General features: G+C 51.6%; 1 protein-coding gene across 2 annotated transcripts; it reads left to right on the top strand.

The window, feature by feature from the left end:
- Positions 1-704: 704 nt before the first annotated feature.
- On the top strand, positions 705-15,791 carry FOSL2 (FOS like 2, AP-1 transcription factor subunit). Of its 2 annotated transcripts, none has more exons than XM_063390837.1 (4): positions 705-1,407; positions 7,287-7,541; positions 11,114-11,221; positions 12,704-15,791. In XM_063390837.1, the coding sequence occupies exons 1-4, from the start codon at positions 1,309-1,311 to the stop codon at positions 13,211-13,213; spliced, it is 972 nt and encodes a 323-aa protein (XP_063246907.1). In that variant the 5' UTR covers positions 705-1,308; the 3' UTR covers positions 13,214-15,791. The 2 variants fall into 2 exon arrangements, with proteins under 2 accessions (XP_063246907.1, XP_063246908.1); XM_063390838.1 differs by lacking the exon at positions 705-1,407 and adding an exon at positions 1,426-1,924.
- Positions 15,792-16,369: the final 578 nt, after the last annotated feature.

Below are 16,369 nucleotides of genomic sequence, written 5' to 3'. Positions count from 1 at the left end.
CCACGAAAATACAAAATAAAATAATAGAAATATAAAATAATACAGATACAATAAATAAAACTAGTTTAACAGTGCCATAAAAACTAGACGAGTCCAACGCCTGGTTTATTGATGCGCTGAAAAACGGACCGAGCCCTGGGGCAACCCTGGTGCCGGCCACTCTCCTGCAGGGAGAAGGGCTGGATCAAACGCCCCCCGAGGCACCGTGGCGGGGCGGGCGAGCCCTGCGCTCTGCTTGCCGCAGCTCCCCCGCTCCGCTCTGCCAGCGGTGCGCCTGTCCCTTTAAATCCCGCCGGCCGGGAGGGAATCCCTCTGGCAGCGCGTCATCCGCGGCAAGGAAACCCGCGCTCGCGTCGTGCGACGCAAATGACCATTTTTGGCAACGTGCGACAGCGGACGGCACCAAGCGGGGCGGGGGGAGGCGGGGCCTGCCGGGAACCGCGCTCCGAGCTGCCCCCGCCGCGCCACCCGCCCCGCCCGAGCCGCCCGCACCACGGGCCCGGGAGGGGCGGGCGCAGCGGGGCGGGCGTCGCGGCGGAGCCCTGCGCCGTCCCCCCGCGGCCGGCCCGCCTCCCCCCGCCGCGGCGGCAGGTGGGAGGCTCCGCGCTGGCAAGGTGGGGCCGGTGCGCCGCGGGTTTGACGTGTGCGAGTGCACATGGTGCGGCGGCGGGCGGATAATAAGCGAGCGCGGCCGGGGCGATGCCATTGCTCTGAGTCACCGCGGGCGCGCGGAGCTCCCGCTCGCAGCGCCGCCGAGCCGCGGGGCGCAAGACCCGGCTGAGTCACCCCGCGCCGGGAAAAGGGGCGGCCGGTGTGTGGTGGTGGTGCAGGAGGAGGTTGGGGGGCGGAGAACCGCTCCGCCTGTAGCCCCCGGGGCCGGAGCCGCTCCGCCGGCGGGGCGAGTTTCGCCGGGCAGCGCGGAGAGAGGACATCGGCGAGCGCCCGCTTGCGCGCACGGCTCTGCTCCCGCCGCGCCGCCGAGCCCTGCCGTGCCGTCCCGTCCCGCAGGCGCTCGGCTGCCAACTGAGCCACTTTTCATCGCTGTTATTATTTTTAATTTTGTTACCTCTTTATTTTTATTTTTTCCCCTTTTTTCTTTTTTTTTCTTTTTACTTTTTTCCCCTCACTTTCTTCCCCGTCTCCAAAGCCGCTTTTATTATTTTTTTCTCTCTCCGCGGCGAGCGTTGGGAGGCGAAAGGCAAGAGCCGAAGAGGTCGGGAGGGAGAAGGGGGCGGGGAGACGGCGAGGGAGCGGCGGGTGTCGGTGTGGGAAGGCGGGGACGCGGCTCCCCCGGCCCGACCTCGGACCATGTACCAGGACTACCCCGGGAACTTCGACACCTCCTCCAGAGGCAGCAGCGGCTCCCCGGGACACCCCGAGACCTACTCGAGCGGCGCAGCCCAGCAGGTAGGGCCGGGCGCTGCCCCTCTCCCCCGCTCCCTCCGGGCGCTGCTCCGAGCGCTCCCGGGACGGGAGTTCACCGCCACGCCCGGGGAGCGGCAGGCGCTTCCTCCGCGGTGGAGGCGCGGGCGCCCGGCGGAGAGGCGCCGGCCGCGGAGGCGCAGGCGGTGCCGGGGCGCGGGGCTGCCCGCGGCCGCCGCTCCGTCCCGCCGCCCGTAGCGCCTTCTTCTTTCCTCCCTGCCCGCCCCGGAGCGGGTGCCGCGACGCGTCCGGAGGGACGCTGACCGGAGTTCCCGCCTGTCGGGCCGAGGGTGTTGTGGGAGGCACGGCCTGCCCCGAGTGGGGACGTGCGGGCAGGGAGCGCCCGGCGCGCAGTCCCCGCCGGCCCCACTCCAGGTGGAGCGCGGTCGGCGGGTGTCGGTGCCGAGTCCCCGCCTGTCGCCCGGGCACCGCCGCAGCGCCGGGCCGGGAGCAATCCCCCTTTGAGCAATCACAAGGCTCCTCCGGGCCACTTCTCTGTGAGGTCGGTAACGCGAATACAAGGGCGCACCGAACTCTTCCTCCTTCCTGCTTTTGTTCTCGTTGGGAGCTTCTCGCTGTCCCCGTTTATCGCGCCTGCCCCGGTGGTGCCCAGGGCTCGCCCGCAGCACTTTGCGCGGCTTCGGTGGGACTTTGGGAGGTGCCGCCCGAGTTATTCACGGAGCTCTTGCAGCCGCCGTGGAACACGGAAGGATGGCTGGAAGTGGGCTCTGGGGATTTTCAGCGCCTGCGGTTATCTGCCCGTTTCTCCTCGCTAAACTTTGTCGCCGGGGCGCTGACACTCTTTTTGCCTTTGCCACGCTGGGACCGTGAGGGGTCCGCGCTGGGAGCCCGCGGCCGGCGGCGCTCAGCCCCCTGCCCGGCCGCTCCCCGGTTCTGCCGGGGGCCGCCGTGCCTTTTTCCCAGCGGGAGTTTCCTGGGGCTCGCCGGAGCGCTCCCCGCGCTCCCCGGCCCCGCTCCCCACGCAAGCCCCGCTGCTGGGCGGCTCCTCGAGAATGGGGAATATTTCCTGTAGAAGCGGCGTGAATTCACGGACCTGAAAGCCCAGTCGTGTGGTTTGGGATGTTTTTTACCTTTCATTTGCCTAAGAAAATACCTCGGAATTACTTTTGTGCCTAGATCGACTAAATCTATCACTTTTGGGGAAGGCATTACACAATCGGGCCAGTTATACAAACCTGGGTTATTTCATAACTTGTTTACATCAGCTGGCCCAGCCTCACTCTTTTTTCGCCTTTTCAGAGTTGGGCTTCCCCCCCGCTTTTTTTTTTTCTCACAATATTTTTCTTATGTGGCTTGTACGGGCGACCAGGCAGTGTGAGAACAGTGTAGCCTTCGCATCCAGGAATCTTAGGATAATTAGAAGAGAAAAAAAAAAAAAAAAGGAAAAAAAGTCCGGTCTTAAACTCTGCCAGCCGTACCAGCCCGTGACATTCCTCACATTAAAGAAGTTTTACCAGAAATGACTCGCTGCCGCTCCCTGCCTGCTCCAAACGCATCTCGCTGGTGCCCTCTGCGGGCTGCGGGCTGGGGTTTCCAGGGATTCTAGCTCAGCTAAAGCTTCTTCCCTGGTTTACAGTAAATGCTAGGACAGGGTGGGAGAGCGGGAAGGGGGGCTGAGAAGCTGGAAACGCCCGGCAAGCTGCAAATTCTCACTCTCCCTTTCCTCCTGTGATTTAACAGCTGCTCTGGATTCAAGCACTTGCTGCAGGAGGTCGTGAAACTCCGTCACCGCTTCCCATTTGAGCTGTCACAGTCTGAGCAGTAACTGGGTTTCCCCCTTTTTCTGGGGCTCCCCGTCTTCCCCAGGCAGCTCGCGTGCGTGCCGCTCCATACGGGGACCAGAGCCCAGTTTCTAGGGTTACTATCTGAAACAGGGCTTAGAGCAGCACGTTGGCTTAGCGAGAACATAAATGTTTTCTTTAAGAATCCGGGAGATTTCTCAAGGCCTTGTGCTCCGTCTTTCCCTTATCCTTACAGATGTTGTAGATTAGGATCAAATGTAAGCGTTGCCTTTACCCTAGCTGTTGGGCTGTTCTGCTGATTCTGGTCTTTGGAGATCTGCAGTTTTATCACTACAGAAAATATGCATTGCTGAAATTTTTTCTTTATTGGGTTCTTTTTTTTCTTCCAAAAGCAAGAAAAGATGCATCAGTCACATGTTTAAATGGAAATTGTGTCTCTGAGCCAAAACTTTGATGCTTTTTAATTATTTTCCCATACAGCACAGCACTGGAACATTTTTCTTTTAAGTTGCGTGTTATGCTATTTTCCTAATCACTGACTTGCCATGTGGTAAACATAGACTTTAATGGGAAGAGTTTGTGTACTCTTTCAGAGTGGTTAGCTTTCCCCTGAGATATTATAGCACTGTGTCCAGTTTTTCTTTGAGATGTTCAACATAGGAGAGCCATCAAGGGCCTTGTGTTTATTGTAAGATCTATTACATATGCCCTGTATTTGATAACTGAGTAATGTTGAAGATGCTGTAGGATTTTTCTTGGTCACTTAATTGTTGGTTTTGATTGTTTTTTTCCCCCAGCCATTACACCCATTTCTCGACTTGTTTCTGGTGCTGCTCAGTACTTAGTTACAGATGTCAATGAAAGTCCAGAGTGGAGCAAAGACACAACAGGGTGCCATATAGAAACCTTAAGGTGGAGAAAGGAACCACAAAGCCAAAGCTTGAAATGTCCCTGTGCTGTCTGTGCTGCTAAGTTGTGAGCTGCTACCACAGTCTGTCCCTGCCTGTGGCAGGACTCGCTGGAGCCTCCCCTGACTATGGATCTGAGGAGGCTCTCATCCAACCCCATATTTTTAAGGCAGAGCAGAGACTAACCTCAGTTCTTGGCACACTTAATAACAGGACTCTTTCTGTTTGCTGTTTAGTTGTTGGGGTTTTTTAATGATACCTTCCTCTGTGTTTGCTTGGGTCAAGAGGAGAGCGGTGGGTTCATGGCTGAGCGCGTGCTGCATGTGTAGCCCTGCAATCTGCCTATCGCCTCATCTCGCTGTAGTGCTCTGAATTCCTTGTAGAGCTGGCAGAGAGATGCTTCCAGGAGCCTCTCGTGGGTCAGGAGAGGAGAGTTGTGCATGTCCTGTGAGAGAAGGCAGGAGGGGGTCTGAAAAGAGGAGAAGGGAGGTGGGTGAGGGCAGGCAGTGCTGCCAGGCTGGCTGGAGCATTGAAGCTCTCTGAGAGGAGGGATGAGGAAAGCAAAGATGGGGCTGCAGTTTGGGGAAAGGTCTGGCATTTCTGTGTGAGGAGCCTGGTGTTCAAAGGGGCTGTACAGGGGAGGTGACAGGGAATTCAGGGCCTGCCACTGCAGCCAGCAGAATCCCAGGGGTCAGAGCTGATTGCCACTGGGCAGCATGTGGGGGGCCAGCAGCATTTTGGCACAGCAGAGCTGATCCAGTGCAGCATCCTAGCAGGGAAAGCAAGGTATGTGGGGAAAGCCTGACCAGCCAGGAAGCAATGCTTGTAAGCCTGGTGTTAGACTGAGCACACTGTGTCTGAAGACTCAGCCTGCTACAGCAGTGTGTCCCTTAGTTATCCAGGAAAAATACTGCCTTTGGAAAGTACAGAATACAGGTTTGGGTGATTTTTTTTTTCTGAGATATTTTGAGTTGTTAGAAGGGAAGCTGGTGACAGAGATGGGGCACGGCATGGAGAGGAACTGGTCTTTTCTCCCCAGGTCTGCAAGCAGGCATTGTGGAGCTGCAGAGGGATGTGGCTGAACTGAGCAGCTCCCCTTTGCCAGTAGGTCCAGGAGACCTCCACTAGTGTTACAGAAGTGTCCTAGGTTGAATACAGGAGTGACTGGAAATGGAGTACTTGCTTAGTCAATACTTGGAGCCTAATTTTTGTGTCAGATGCTTGTATTTTATGTGGTTGATTTGGTGATGGAACTGACTCTCCCAACCTCTGTTGGGAATTTTTAGCATGTTGTTGGGTGTTGGAGGCAAAGGTTAGCTCTGGAATGCCAGTGGTGTCTCTGGCAAAGCACCAGAAGCTCTCTGGATGTCTTGCAGTCATAGCTGGCCCTGCAAAGAAGACAGGACACCTCTTCTCTGCTTTTTGGGTGTGAAAGGGAGGGTGGCACAGAGAGGTAATGGTGGTGGTAGAAGCCACTTGTGGGTCTGGAAGTAGGGCTCACATCCCTTGAGCTGAGCTCGTGGTTCAACTGGTCTCGCACTTCCTCCCTTCTGCGAGGTTTAAGGTCCTCTTGTGTTCTGGTTACAGAGGCACCAGCGCATCCTCTTCTCTGCTATGTGGTCACAGCCTACACCATGCAGAGCAAACGAGGGGATCTGCACCCATAAATTCTGATGCAGTGCTGACAGTTTGAGGCTCCAAGTCTCTGTAACTAATTGAGAGGGGTGACATGGACTCTGAAATATGGGATGAGCTGAGGCTGTGTTGAACTCAAGCTCCAAGTGAATCTCTGAGGTGCTGTTGGAGGTTTTGCCAAGGTCTTGGTGCCAGTATCATCCTCTCTGTGTAATTTCCCTCCTTGCTTGACTCGCTCCTTCCTTCTCTCATCCTTTCGTGCTAGATTTTGAGGTGTAATTGAGCAGCTGTCAGTATTCAGACTGGATCTCCTGGTCTTCAGGTGTTGGCAGCTCGGTAATGCTGGCCTGAAGTGCTGTAGCTATCAGCATGTGAAATACTATTAGCAGTAGCCTTGGTTTAACAAAGCCCTTAAGGTGCTTGTCTAGGCACACCCTGAAAAGGAAATCTGTGTTCAAGTGGTGTCCCTTATCTGGGACGCTTACCTGAGCTGAGGTCAGGCTGATGCAAGGGCTCTCACTTCTCTGGGAAGCTAGCTTGTTGACCCAAGAATGTGCATTTTTCAAGGCTTACAAACCAGTGCTGGTGACAGCTGTGGGTCCTACAAGCCCTGTCCCTTGCTCAGTGATTGCTGGAGGAAGGCCTGTCTGTGTGTTTAATTAGGTCTAACCATTGAAAGCCTCCTGAAGGAGCTCAGTATAGACAAAAACATTTTTTTCTCTCCTGCTTCCCCCTCCGGGGACAAGCGATTGTTTTCCTTGCAATTTATTGCCAGCATATTATCCAGATGGATTTACCTCTGTCTGAAAGAAGGTGTACATGTATTTTGGAGGCGATCATTACCTGCTGCCTTGGTTTTACTGCTGCCTTGTTTTGTCTAGACAGTGCAGAGGGCTGCAGGGAACTTGTCCGATCTGAATCCTAAGACCTATTTTATAGGCTGCTATTAAAATACATATCCTCGCACGTAACCATCTCAGGGCTGGGTTTCTCGGCGAGCACAGAGCTACTGAAGGAGAAGCAGACTGCTGTTCTTGCCCTACCAAACCCTAATTTCGGGGCAATCCTTTGGTGAAAGGAGGCTTTGGTCTGCTTGGTAACGGCATTTCACATCTGAAGTTTCTCTTCCTTTTCTTTGGGCTCGTAGAGAAGTGTTTCTCTAGAAACTCCTTAATTTCCCCTTTTGCTCCATGCCGGAAGGAGTGGTGGGCACTGGCAGGAGGTGGCAGCAGTGGGGACGGTGCTTGGGAGGGGAGCCTGGGTTAGAGCATGCTGGGGAGGTGTGTGGGGAAAGAGGAAAGAGGTTGGGAGAGGAGGGCTGCTCTGGAGGGGAAGTGCCTGAGCCCAGTGGCTTCCTCAAGGGACTGTGGCAGGCAGGGGCAGCTTAAGATGCTGCGGGGGCACCAGCTACTGGTGTTTTTGCTTCAGGTGCTGCTTTGATCCTCACTGGTGCCGCCCCGAGGGCCTAGCTGGTTTCAGAGTAACCACTTATGTTCTGCTCTCATTGACGCCTTCTTCTCTGCTCTCTGTCCCTCTTCTCCTCTGCCTTTCCTCCTAGAAATTCCGAGTAGATATGCCAGGATCAGGCAGCGCTTTCATCCCTACGATCAACGCCATCACCACCAGCCAGGACCTCCAGTGGATGGTGCAGCCCACCGTGATCACCTCCATGTCCAGCCCCTACTCGCGCTCACACCCGTACAGCCACCCGCTGCCCCCGCTGTCCTCGGTGGCCGGACACACGGCTCTGCAGCGGCCTGGGGTCATCAAAACCATCGGCACCACGGTGGGACGGAGGCGGAGAGATGAGCAGGTAACCGCAGTGGGGACAGCAGCTGGGAGTGCCTTGAAAACAGTTCAGAGAGGTTCCCCTCACCCCCTCGTGAGAGCTCCCAGCACCACAGGGGAGCGCTGAGGTCCATCTCTGGTGCTGTACACGTGCTGGGGCTTCTTAGGTGGTGGAGGATGTAAGCTGGAGGGTGACTTTTATTGCTGCCTCCTCATCATATGGTGAGATTTACCCAAGTGTTGGTTTCATCAAACGTTTCGCATCACCGGCCCGCATTGCGGCTTGGTTTCAAAAGCGGGTGAAACTCTGAAGATGCGCCCTGGGTTTCAGTTTGAGTGTCTCTGCCACTCCAGGCAGAAGGAAACCTCCAAGAAAGCAGAGCAGCTTTCATGTAAGGTCCTTGACAAGTCTGACTCCAAATTAAATCAGCTAGTGTTTTCTGTCAGCTCTGTAGCTGCTAGCAGTGCTCCAGTCTCCATTTGTGCAATACCCCCAGTACCTGCCAGCATCATGCAGGGAGGAACAGCTTCCCTAGAGCACCCCAACTCTAGCATGAGGAGCCTTCTGGATGACTGGGGTCTAAATCCACCTTCCCATTACAAACCTGAAATTGCCTGATCTTTTTGCAGCAGTTTTGTGGGGGATCCCATAAGAGATTTTTCTGCTCCAAACCCAGAGGTATTTTCATGACTGGCACGGAGTGGCTTGTACCACTGCTGCCCTGTGCTCAACCTCCTAATGGGATTATCAAGCTGGGACTCTGGATCTGGTGGGCTAGGTGCAGGCATCTCATCTTCTGGAAATCAGCACCGCTGTTCTTCTCTTAGTAAGAATCAGCCTTCTCCAGGGCTGTCTGATGAACAGCTATTCACAGTGCTAGGCTGATTTCTCTTCAAAAAAAAAAATTGATCTGACTGAACTCGGTCTCCCCAGGTTGTTCCCAAGCAGCATTTGTGTGGGTCGCTGCAGAGCAGTTCAGTGAGCCACCCTCCAGACATGAATGCATGCTGTTGCGTGAGGTCTGTTTCTAATAAGACTCACCAGCCCTACTTTTACTTCTACGTCATCTGTTTTGATTCACAGTCCGATTATTTTCTGTGGAGTTGCTGTCTGGTTTAGACCCAAGAGGTTGGAGTTAGAGTTTAGCAATACCTCTGTGTGGGGAGCAGGAATGGCTGCAGTGAGGACCCATTTTTGGGAGGGCGGATGGGGTAGCTGTGGTGGTTCAGTACGTGCCAGCCTTTTCCACCAGCTGGAGCTACTTCCCTGTTCCCTGCATGCAGGGCTGGTGTCCAAAGGCAAAGAAAGTCTCACAGAACTGGAGGAATAATTAGCAACAACTAATTTGTTTGACAAATGCTGCCTCTGTGTTCACAAATTGGCCGTGAAGAGATCACCATATTCTCTGCTTTATTTGTTGTTCAGAGTTATTTGCTGAAGGATGCCTGCCAAGCAATTCCTGGCCTGTGGCTTGTTTGCAAGCCATTCATTGTGGGTCATTCAAAGCCAAGTCCTTTTGATTAGACACGTGCTAAGGCAGTACCCGGGCACTCTGTTGTGGCCCTTTGGCTCAGGTTTCCGTGGCTGGTGCTTTGAACACCACATCGGAGTGCCTTTTTGGAAAACATTCTGTAACATTTATGAAAAGAGCCTGTTTTGATGAACGTTCCTGACAGTGAATGCACGTATTGGGCTTGGACAAGCTATGGATAACGCATACGGCAGGGGCATAAAGAGTGCCAAATCCAACCGCTTTCGAACAAATCCAGCAACCACTGATGGAATATTCCTTTTTAGACCTGGGAAAATGTTAAGAACATCCAGATTAGGGGCTTCTGCCACGCCTGTGCAATTTTTGCAAAGTAGAGTCTCCGAAACAGATAATTTTTAAATTACTGAAGGCCCTTGGAGCAGAAATTTTACTCCAAACATATTTCAATGAGATCTGTGCTTCCAAACCATGAAAGGTCTCTTAAAAACTGTACACTGAGGCCCCAAGTCAGCATAGCTTCTGTGTGCACGCTCAATGCAACTGCCATACTGTAGATACTTGTGTGTAAATGCATTTTTACCCTGCATTCATATGGGGTGGGAAGTGAGAGGGCAGAGCTGTGGCAGGGAGAGCAGTGCCTGCAGGGGCTCCTTACTGGGGGAAATATGCTGCCCAGCAGAATGGAGGTACCCCCCACCCTGGGATGGACATTGTGACTGCTGATGGAAAAAGCCTTTGGGCCTAAATTCTGTGTCCTGCAGTCCTAGAATTGCTTGTGTTGATCAGAGAGCATCCAGGAGCTCATGTTACATGCAGGTGAAATCACAGGCACAGATCAGATCAGAATAAAGCAGAAATGAGCGAGCTGAATGCCCAGAGGCTGAAGTAAACTTACTGAAACTGCAAGCATCAAAATTAGGGAGATAGAGCGAGCCAAAACAAACTAGACTGAGGTTGGAGTAAAACTAACAATAAAAAGAAAAGATAGTAAAACTGTGAAGGTCTCATTTGTGACATTGACAGTCCATGAAGAGATTAAAACTCAAGCTTCTCTGAAGAAGTGTTTCTTTCCATTCTCTGCTGGCAGTCTGTGAGATCTGACGTGTGCTTTGCCAGGTGTCAGAGTTTTGCTTTCATTTACAGTCACCAGGCCGGAGTCCCTGCAGCACACACGTGCTGGGGGAGGCTGAAGCGTAGGGCACAAGGTTGCAGTGCAGGGCTGAGCACGTCCCCTGGGTCTCCTCACTGCGCTGCTGGCGTGGCTCTCACATGCTGGGTGCCACAGTGAAGAGTGGGGCCACGCTCGCCTGCTCTGTGCCCTGCTGTACTGGCGCCTTGGCTTTGGCCATGGCACAAACCTCTCTGCTGCTGCTGGGGTTTGTAAAACCTTGTCTCAAACCTCAAAAGTTAGGCATAGCTTTGACCAGGTCTTGTGAGCTCCTGTTCACTTCCTCTGGTTTCGCAAGAGTGTAGCTGGATGGGTTTCTATGGAATTGCTCCTGATTTACATCAGTGAGGATGTCAGCTGGCCTCAGGAAGCCCTTGATATCACTGAAGCCTTGCCTGCTGATGCAAGAAGCAGTGGGTTATCTCGCTGAGTGCTCAAAAATCTGAGGTCAGATTTTTGGGTGGTATAAATCATTGTTGCTTCATGGACTTCATGGGAGCTCTGCTGATTTCCCTGTCTCCCTCTATACACCATCCCGACCTTCAAGAGAACAACTATTTTTGTGTGGGAAGCAGCAGATATTTTCTTTCAAGAAAGAGGCACTTACACAACAGCGTGCTCTGGTTTTGCTTAACGTACCACCCAAGTTGTGAAACAATCAGAGCATCTTTTATCTGTTTGGCCTTGGTGCAGATTCACTGTCCTCTTACACAATCTTCTCCCTGTGCCCCGCTCCTTCTCCTCACCCTTGTGCTAGGACCTGGTGCAGGCAGAGATACTGTGTGCTTTCATCTTCTGCTGACACCAGTGACGAGGGGGAGTGCTCAGCATCCTGCTGGATCAGGCTTTTTTCCTTTGCATTGCGGTCAAATCCTCACAAACTGAAAGGAATGCCTTGCTCAGATCTGATTGGATTTTCTTGGCACTTGCCCACAGCTGTCGCCTGAGGAAGAAGAGAAGCGAAGGATCCGGAGAGAGAGGAACAAGCTGGCAGCTGCTAAGTGTCGTAACAGGCGTCGAGAGCTGACAGAGAAACTCCAGGCGGTACGTGCCCTGCACACATTTGTCCTGCCGTGTCGCCCTCCCTTCTGACCAGCTCCGAGGGCATTGTTCTTCCTCCACCAGCACGTTCGAGGAAGCTGCTTCAAACACACTCTGCCTTCCTTGTCCAAGGCTGCCTAGAGGTCCTGCTCCTCCATCAACAGTAGCTGATGAAGGGGACTTGGGCCTGGAGCTTAGGACCCTAAAATTCTCTTTGCTGAGTGCCCAAAATGTCCTAGGAGCTCTCTTCCCTTCTCGCCTCTCAACTAGCACAAGTCTCCTTGACTCTGGTTACCTTTCATAAGTGGAAATAAAAGACACTCTGTGCCTCAAAGGCAGACTGTAAGGACAAAAGCACTAAAGAGGTAGGATCACCTGAAAGCCATAGTAAACAAGGCAGATGTTGTATGTGCCTATCAAAGCTATAGCCTTTAGGTTTACTCCTTCTTGGGATGTGGGGTAGTAACTGACTTCCTTCAAAAAGGAAGCACCACAGAGATGTTTGCCCTGATGCTGTACAAGTAATAATTAGTAAAGCTGGAGAAGGTAGAGCTGAGCATAAGAAGCAAGGGGTAAGTAGGGCACTGGTTGAAGAGAAGACAAGATTGGGTTGTGTGAAATAAGCTGAAGCAAAGGCTCCAGTGCTCCTGGTCAAGAACCAGCCTGGTTTTATCCAGTGATCTTGTTAACAAGAACACCAGCAGGGAAAGCACACCCATGAAATGTGCTCTGCCTCAAATTAGGAGGTGTTCTGAGTGTAGGGGAGGCAGGACATCCTATAGAGATGTTGGGACTAAAGTGATAGAAGTGAGAGGAGTATGCATAGTGGGAAATCATATCCTAAAGGCCAAGTGTGAGTTTTGTGGAGTTACGAGCTCCTCACATGGGAAAGTCCTAACTGCTCCCAGACTGACTATGATCCATCTGTGTGATGTGACCATGGGAAAGGTAAATGTATTAATTGTAGGGTGCATCAAGGGGTAACCCAGTTAGTCCTTTGGGCAAGAGTTGGACAAGTGTCAGACCTGTATCTGGAATATGCACTTCAGAAACAAAATGGAAACAGTTTAGAGACTGGTATACACAACTTTTGTCAAAGTGAAAAGAGTAATACTGGCCTAACATAAAAAAACAATGGGATGAGATCTGGGTCCTCTACTAAGGTGTCTGTCAGGCAGAGAGGAAGGGAGAAGACTGAAGTCACAGGCCAAGGCACAATGGCAAAAACTAGTCTTCAGAAGATTAAGGCAAATTCATGAGATTACTTATAACTCTTAGATTGGTGATGTTAGGGAATCCTCCAAATAGACACATGAAACTCAAGATGCTCAGCTGGCAATGACCTGGTGACTGCTTGGTCATGAAGAGTCTGGGGTGTATCTGCCTGTGCCAGATGGGGTCTGGATTTGGTGGCCCTATTCCAGGTGAGAAGTAGTTCGAGCCTTTACTATTTTATTTATTTATTTATTCCCCTTTTGTGTGCAGGAAACTGAAGTACTGGAGGAGGAGAAGTCAGTGCTGCAAAAGGAGATTGCTGAGCTCCAGAAGGAGAAGGAGAAGCTGGAGTTTATGCTGGTGGCTCACAGCCCTGTGTGCAAGATCAGCCCTGAGGAACGTCGGAGCCCACCATCCAGCAGCCTCCAGAGCATTCGGACTGGAGCAAGTGGAGCAGTGGTGGTGAAGCAGGAGCCTGTGGAGGAAGAGATCCCATCTTCCTCTTTGGTCCTTGACAAAGCCCAGAGGTCTGTCATTAAGCCCATCAGCATTGCTGGAGGTTTTTATGGGGAGGAGGCACTCAACACTCCCATTGTGGTGACCTCAACACCAGCCATCACTCCTGGCTCTTCCAACTTGGTGTTCACCTACCCTAACGTGTTGGATCAGGAGTCTCCTCTCTCCCCTTCTGAGTCCTGCTCCAAAGCTCACCGGAGGAGCAGCAGCAGCGGGGACCAGTCCTCAGATTCCTTGAACTCTCCCACCTTGCTGGCGTTGTAATCCCCCTGCGGCCCCCCATTTTGCCAGTGTGTCACATCCCCCACAGCACCATGGGGGGAGCCCCCTCCATGGGATTAGAGACAGGCACAGGATCGTTCAAGCACAAGGGCAGCAAGAACAAGGATGGGGAAGTGCTACAGCTCCAGGAAGGAGAATGAGACCAACACGAGCTCCCTGGAGGCAGGAAACGGCAAGGGTGGGACTGACACGCCAGGGTTGTTTGGAGAGGGTGATGTCCCCTCTGTAGGGACTGCCTGTGGAGACCTCTTTGTGGCTGTAGTGGACTTGAGGAGCACTCCTGGCCAGGACTGAAGGCGAGCTGCAGACAGTTGCTAGTCGTCCCTCTCCTCTGCGGATTGACCTGATGGGTTGTGCTCTGTGCTTAAATCATTCTGGTTAGTTGATCTTACAACTTCTCTCTTGCGTGCTCTCTCTCTCTTTGCTTTATTATTTCCAGTGTTGTCGATCCCATTACATTTCACTCAGTTGCTCTGAACTCTAAAGTCTTATTAGGATCTTTCCTCTTGGGAATAGCTGTGGGAAACATGTAGGGGTGCCCAGATAGGAGGATGACACCTGGGAGGACCAGGAGATAGGGGGACCAAGAAGAGCCCAAGGGCTCAGCAAGAAGGGCAGAGGCTGTAGTCTCTAGCCTGAGGGCACAGAGACAGCAGAAGACTCATGTGGAAGCCTTTCTTTTTAAAAATGTGGTTGTATTTATCACCTTGGGCTCCTCAAAAAACCAAGTTAGCATCTCAGGGCCAAAGCAGCACCAGAAAAGCTGCTGGGCTGGCACTTAGCAGTCACTGGCAGGGTTTTACCCTAGTTCATTGGATATCAAGTCTGCTTGTTGTTTACTTTTCCTGGGCTGCCTGCTGTCTAGGGAGTGATACATCTTCCTGCCCATCAGGGCTCCTGACTCAGAGGCTGATCTCTTCCTGTTAGTAAATCTTCCCCTCCCCTTGGCCATATTTGCAGAACGTGCTACAGAAAGAAGAGGTGGCACCACATGCCTACAAATCTAGGATGGAGACTGGCAGCAGCTGAGATGGTGAAGTTAGCTGGCTGTACCCTGGCCGATTTTTTCATTGTTGGGAAACAAAGCAGCAGGTGTCCACCAGCACAGCACAGGCCACAAGAACCCCCCTCCTGACCAGGCAGGAATGGCATGGATAAAGTGTTGACCTGTTTGAACTAAAGCAGAGCTTCTGACAAGCTCTGGCAAATGACAAATTGACAGCTGCGGAAAATCGATTAGCATTATTTGCACCTTGGTCTTTGGCCTCTGGTTTTTCTTTGCATTACAGTTGATCTTGTTTTGTTGTGGTTGATTGGCCTGCAGACAAAGAATCAAACAAAAGCGGTCTTACCCTAGTCTTGGCTCCTTCTCTAGCCTGTGGGCTTGACTGCTACTGCTAAGTGCTCACAGAGGGCACAAGCTCTCCAGTGCTCGTGTTCACCACTGAAAACAGTAATGTGAGTAATCTATTTCCTCTTGGAGCCAAGCTCAATTCCTATTGATGTCAAGGTGCTGGCAGACCATGACCATGTACACACTAGGATTGCCCAGTTTGCCAGCTAAACTGCTTAGGAGAGAGCTCTTTGGTCCTGCCTGTTGGAGCTGTGGTGGCAGCCATTTATTTTGGTGTGATTTTTTTTTCTTTTATACACACACATGCACACACATATATGTGTATATATATATACATATATATATATATGTATATGAATTTTTTTAATCAGCCAAAACCAGGGCATTTCTTGTTCAGGCTGGACCTGGAGAAATGCAACATACAATTATGGGGCTAGTCGTACGAGATGCAAAACTGCTGCAGTCCCCACCAACGCCACTGGGAATTTATAGGGTTCAGACTCGTGGAACTGGAACTTTACTCAGCAGGGCTGACTTCCCTTGAACTCTGGCCACTGCCCATTCCTTGGATAATTTCAAAGGGACACTGTTCTGGCTCTAAAAGTGGACTTTGGCTTTTTTATTATAACTATTATTTTTAACCCAGGTGTTTACCAAACCTGCCAGAAATGTGTGAGTGATCTTTTTGCTTCATAAAGCTGATTGGATTCAGGCTTTTTCTATATTGCTTAAACACTTCCATTTTGATACTGGTGCTAGAGGTTTTAAATGGAGCTCACACAGTAAATAAAATTAGTAAAGGAGTTGTATTGTCCTTACATGTACATCAAAACTTCCTTTCTAATAACGTAGATCTTAAATTTCCCATAGTTGGCACAGAGGATCCACTTTTCTTAGGGTTTTATGTAGATGATACCACTTAAGGTGAAACTGCAGCTTCTCTGTTTGCATTTTACCAAATAGTTTGGGCCACTCCAGACTGAGAATCTGAAACTGTTAATAAAACATCTCTGCATGGCATTTCCACACATTTTTGAGGAGAACACAACACTGACAAGCGGTGGTGAATCCTAACATGATGCAGCTACTTTTGAGGCTAGCTGACCAGGATTGCTGTCTTCTGTGAGGTCAGGAACATCCACCCCTTGTAGGGGTTTCAGGAAGTCAGGTGTCTCCTCAGATCTAACTGGTGGAACAACAAAAACCTACCTTAGCTTTTGGTCATTGAATCATTGCCAAAAGGAGCTCCAGCTGGTCCTTGTCCACTGCCTCCTGCCTGGTCATTGACCTGCTCAGAGACAGGACAAGATGCTCCCCTTTCCTGACCTGTGATACTGGCAGGAGCCATGTGAAACTGCTCAAAAAGAGGATTATTTTCTACTGTTTGGAAAAAGCCCCAGATACCTTGTGCCTGTCCGTTTTCTCCCTCAAGTCTCTCAAAGAATGTCTGTGTTGGGATCACTGGTCTCTGGCCTTTTGTATTTTGTGGATCAGCCTTTTCTTTAGTTTCTGGCAGGCAAGTAACAACTTCACTCCCATTTTGGTCTGGCCCTACATTCTTTCATGTTTTCTGGTGTGCTCTTTGGGAACTGATTGTCCTTCCCATCCCCAAAATGTTCTTTTCCATGAGTACCTTCCCTGCTGATTCCTAAATGTAGTGTTTCCATGTTCTGCATGTAGTGGGGATGTGGGAGCTGCTGTAACCAGTGCTGACAGAGTTGTTGAAGTCAATAGGAACAGGCCCAGGGAATTTCAGCTGGTAATGGGTCAGCCCCTGGTGACTG

This window comes from Prinia subflava, chromosome 2 (assembly GCF_021018805.1).
Source record: "Prinia subflava isolate CZ2003 ecotype Zambia chromosome 2, Cam_Psub_1.2, whole genome shotgun sequence".
Classification (NCBI taxonomy): Eukaryota; Metazoa; Chordata; class Aves; order Passeriformes; family Cisticolidae; genus Prinia; species Prinia subflava.
Note: the sequence above shows the minus strand (reverse complement) of the source record. Positions and strands in the feature narration are given on the sequence as shown.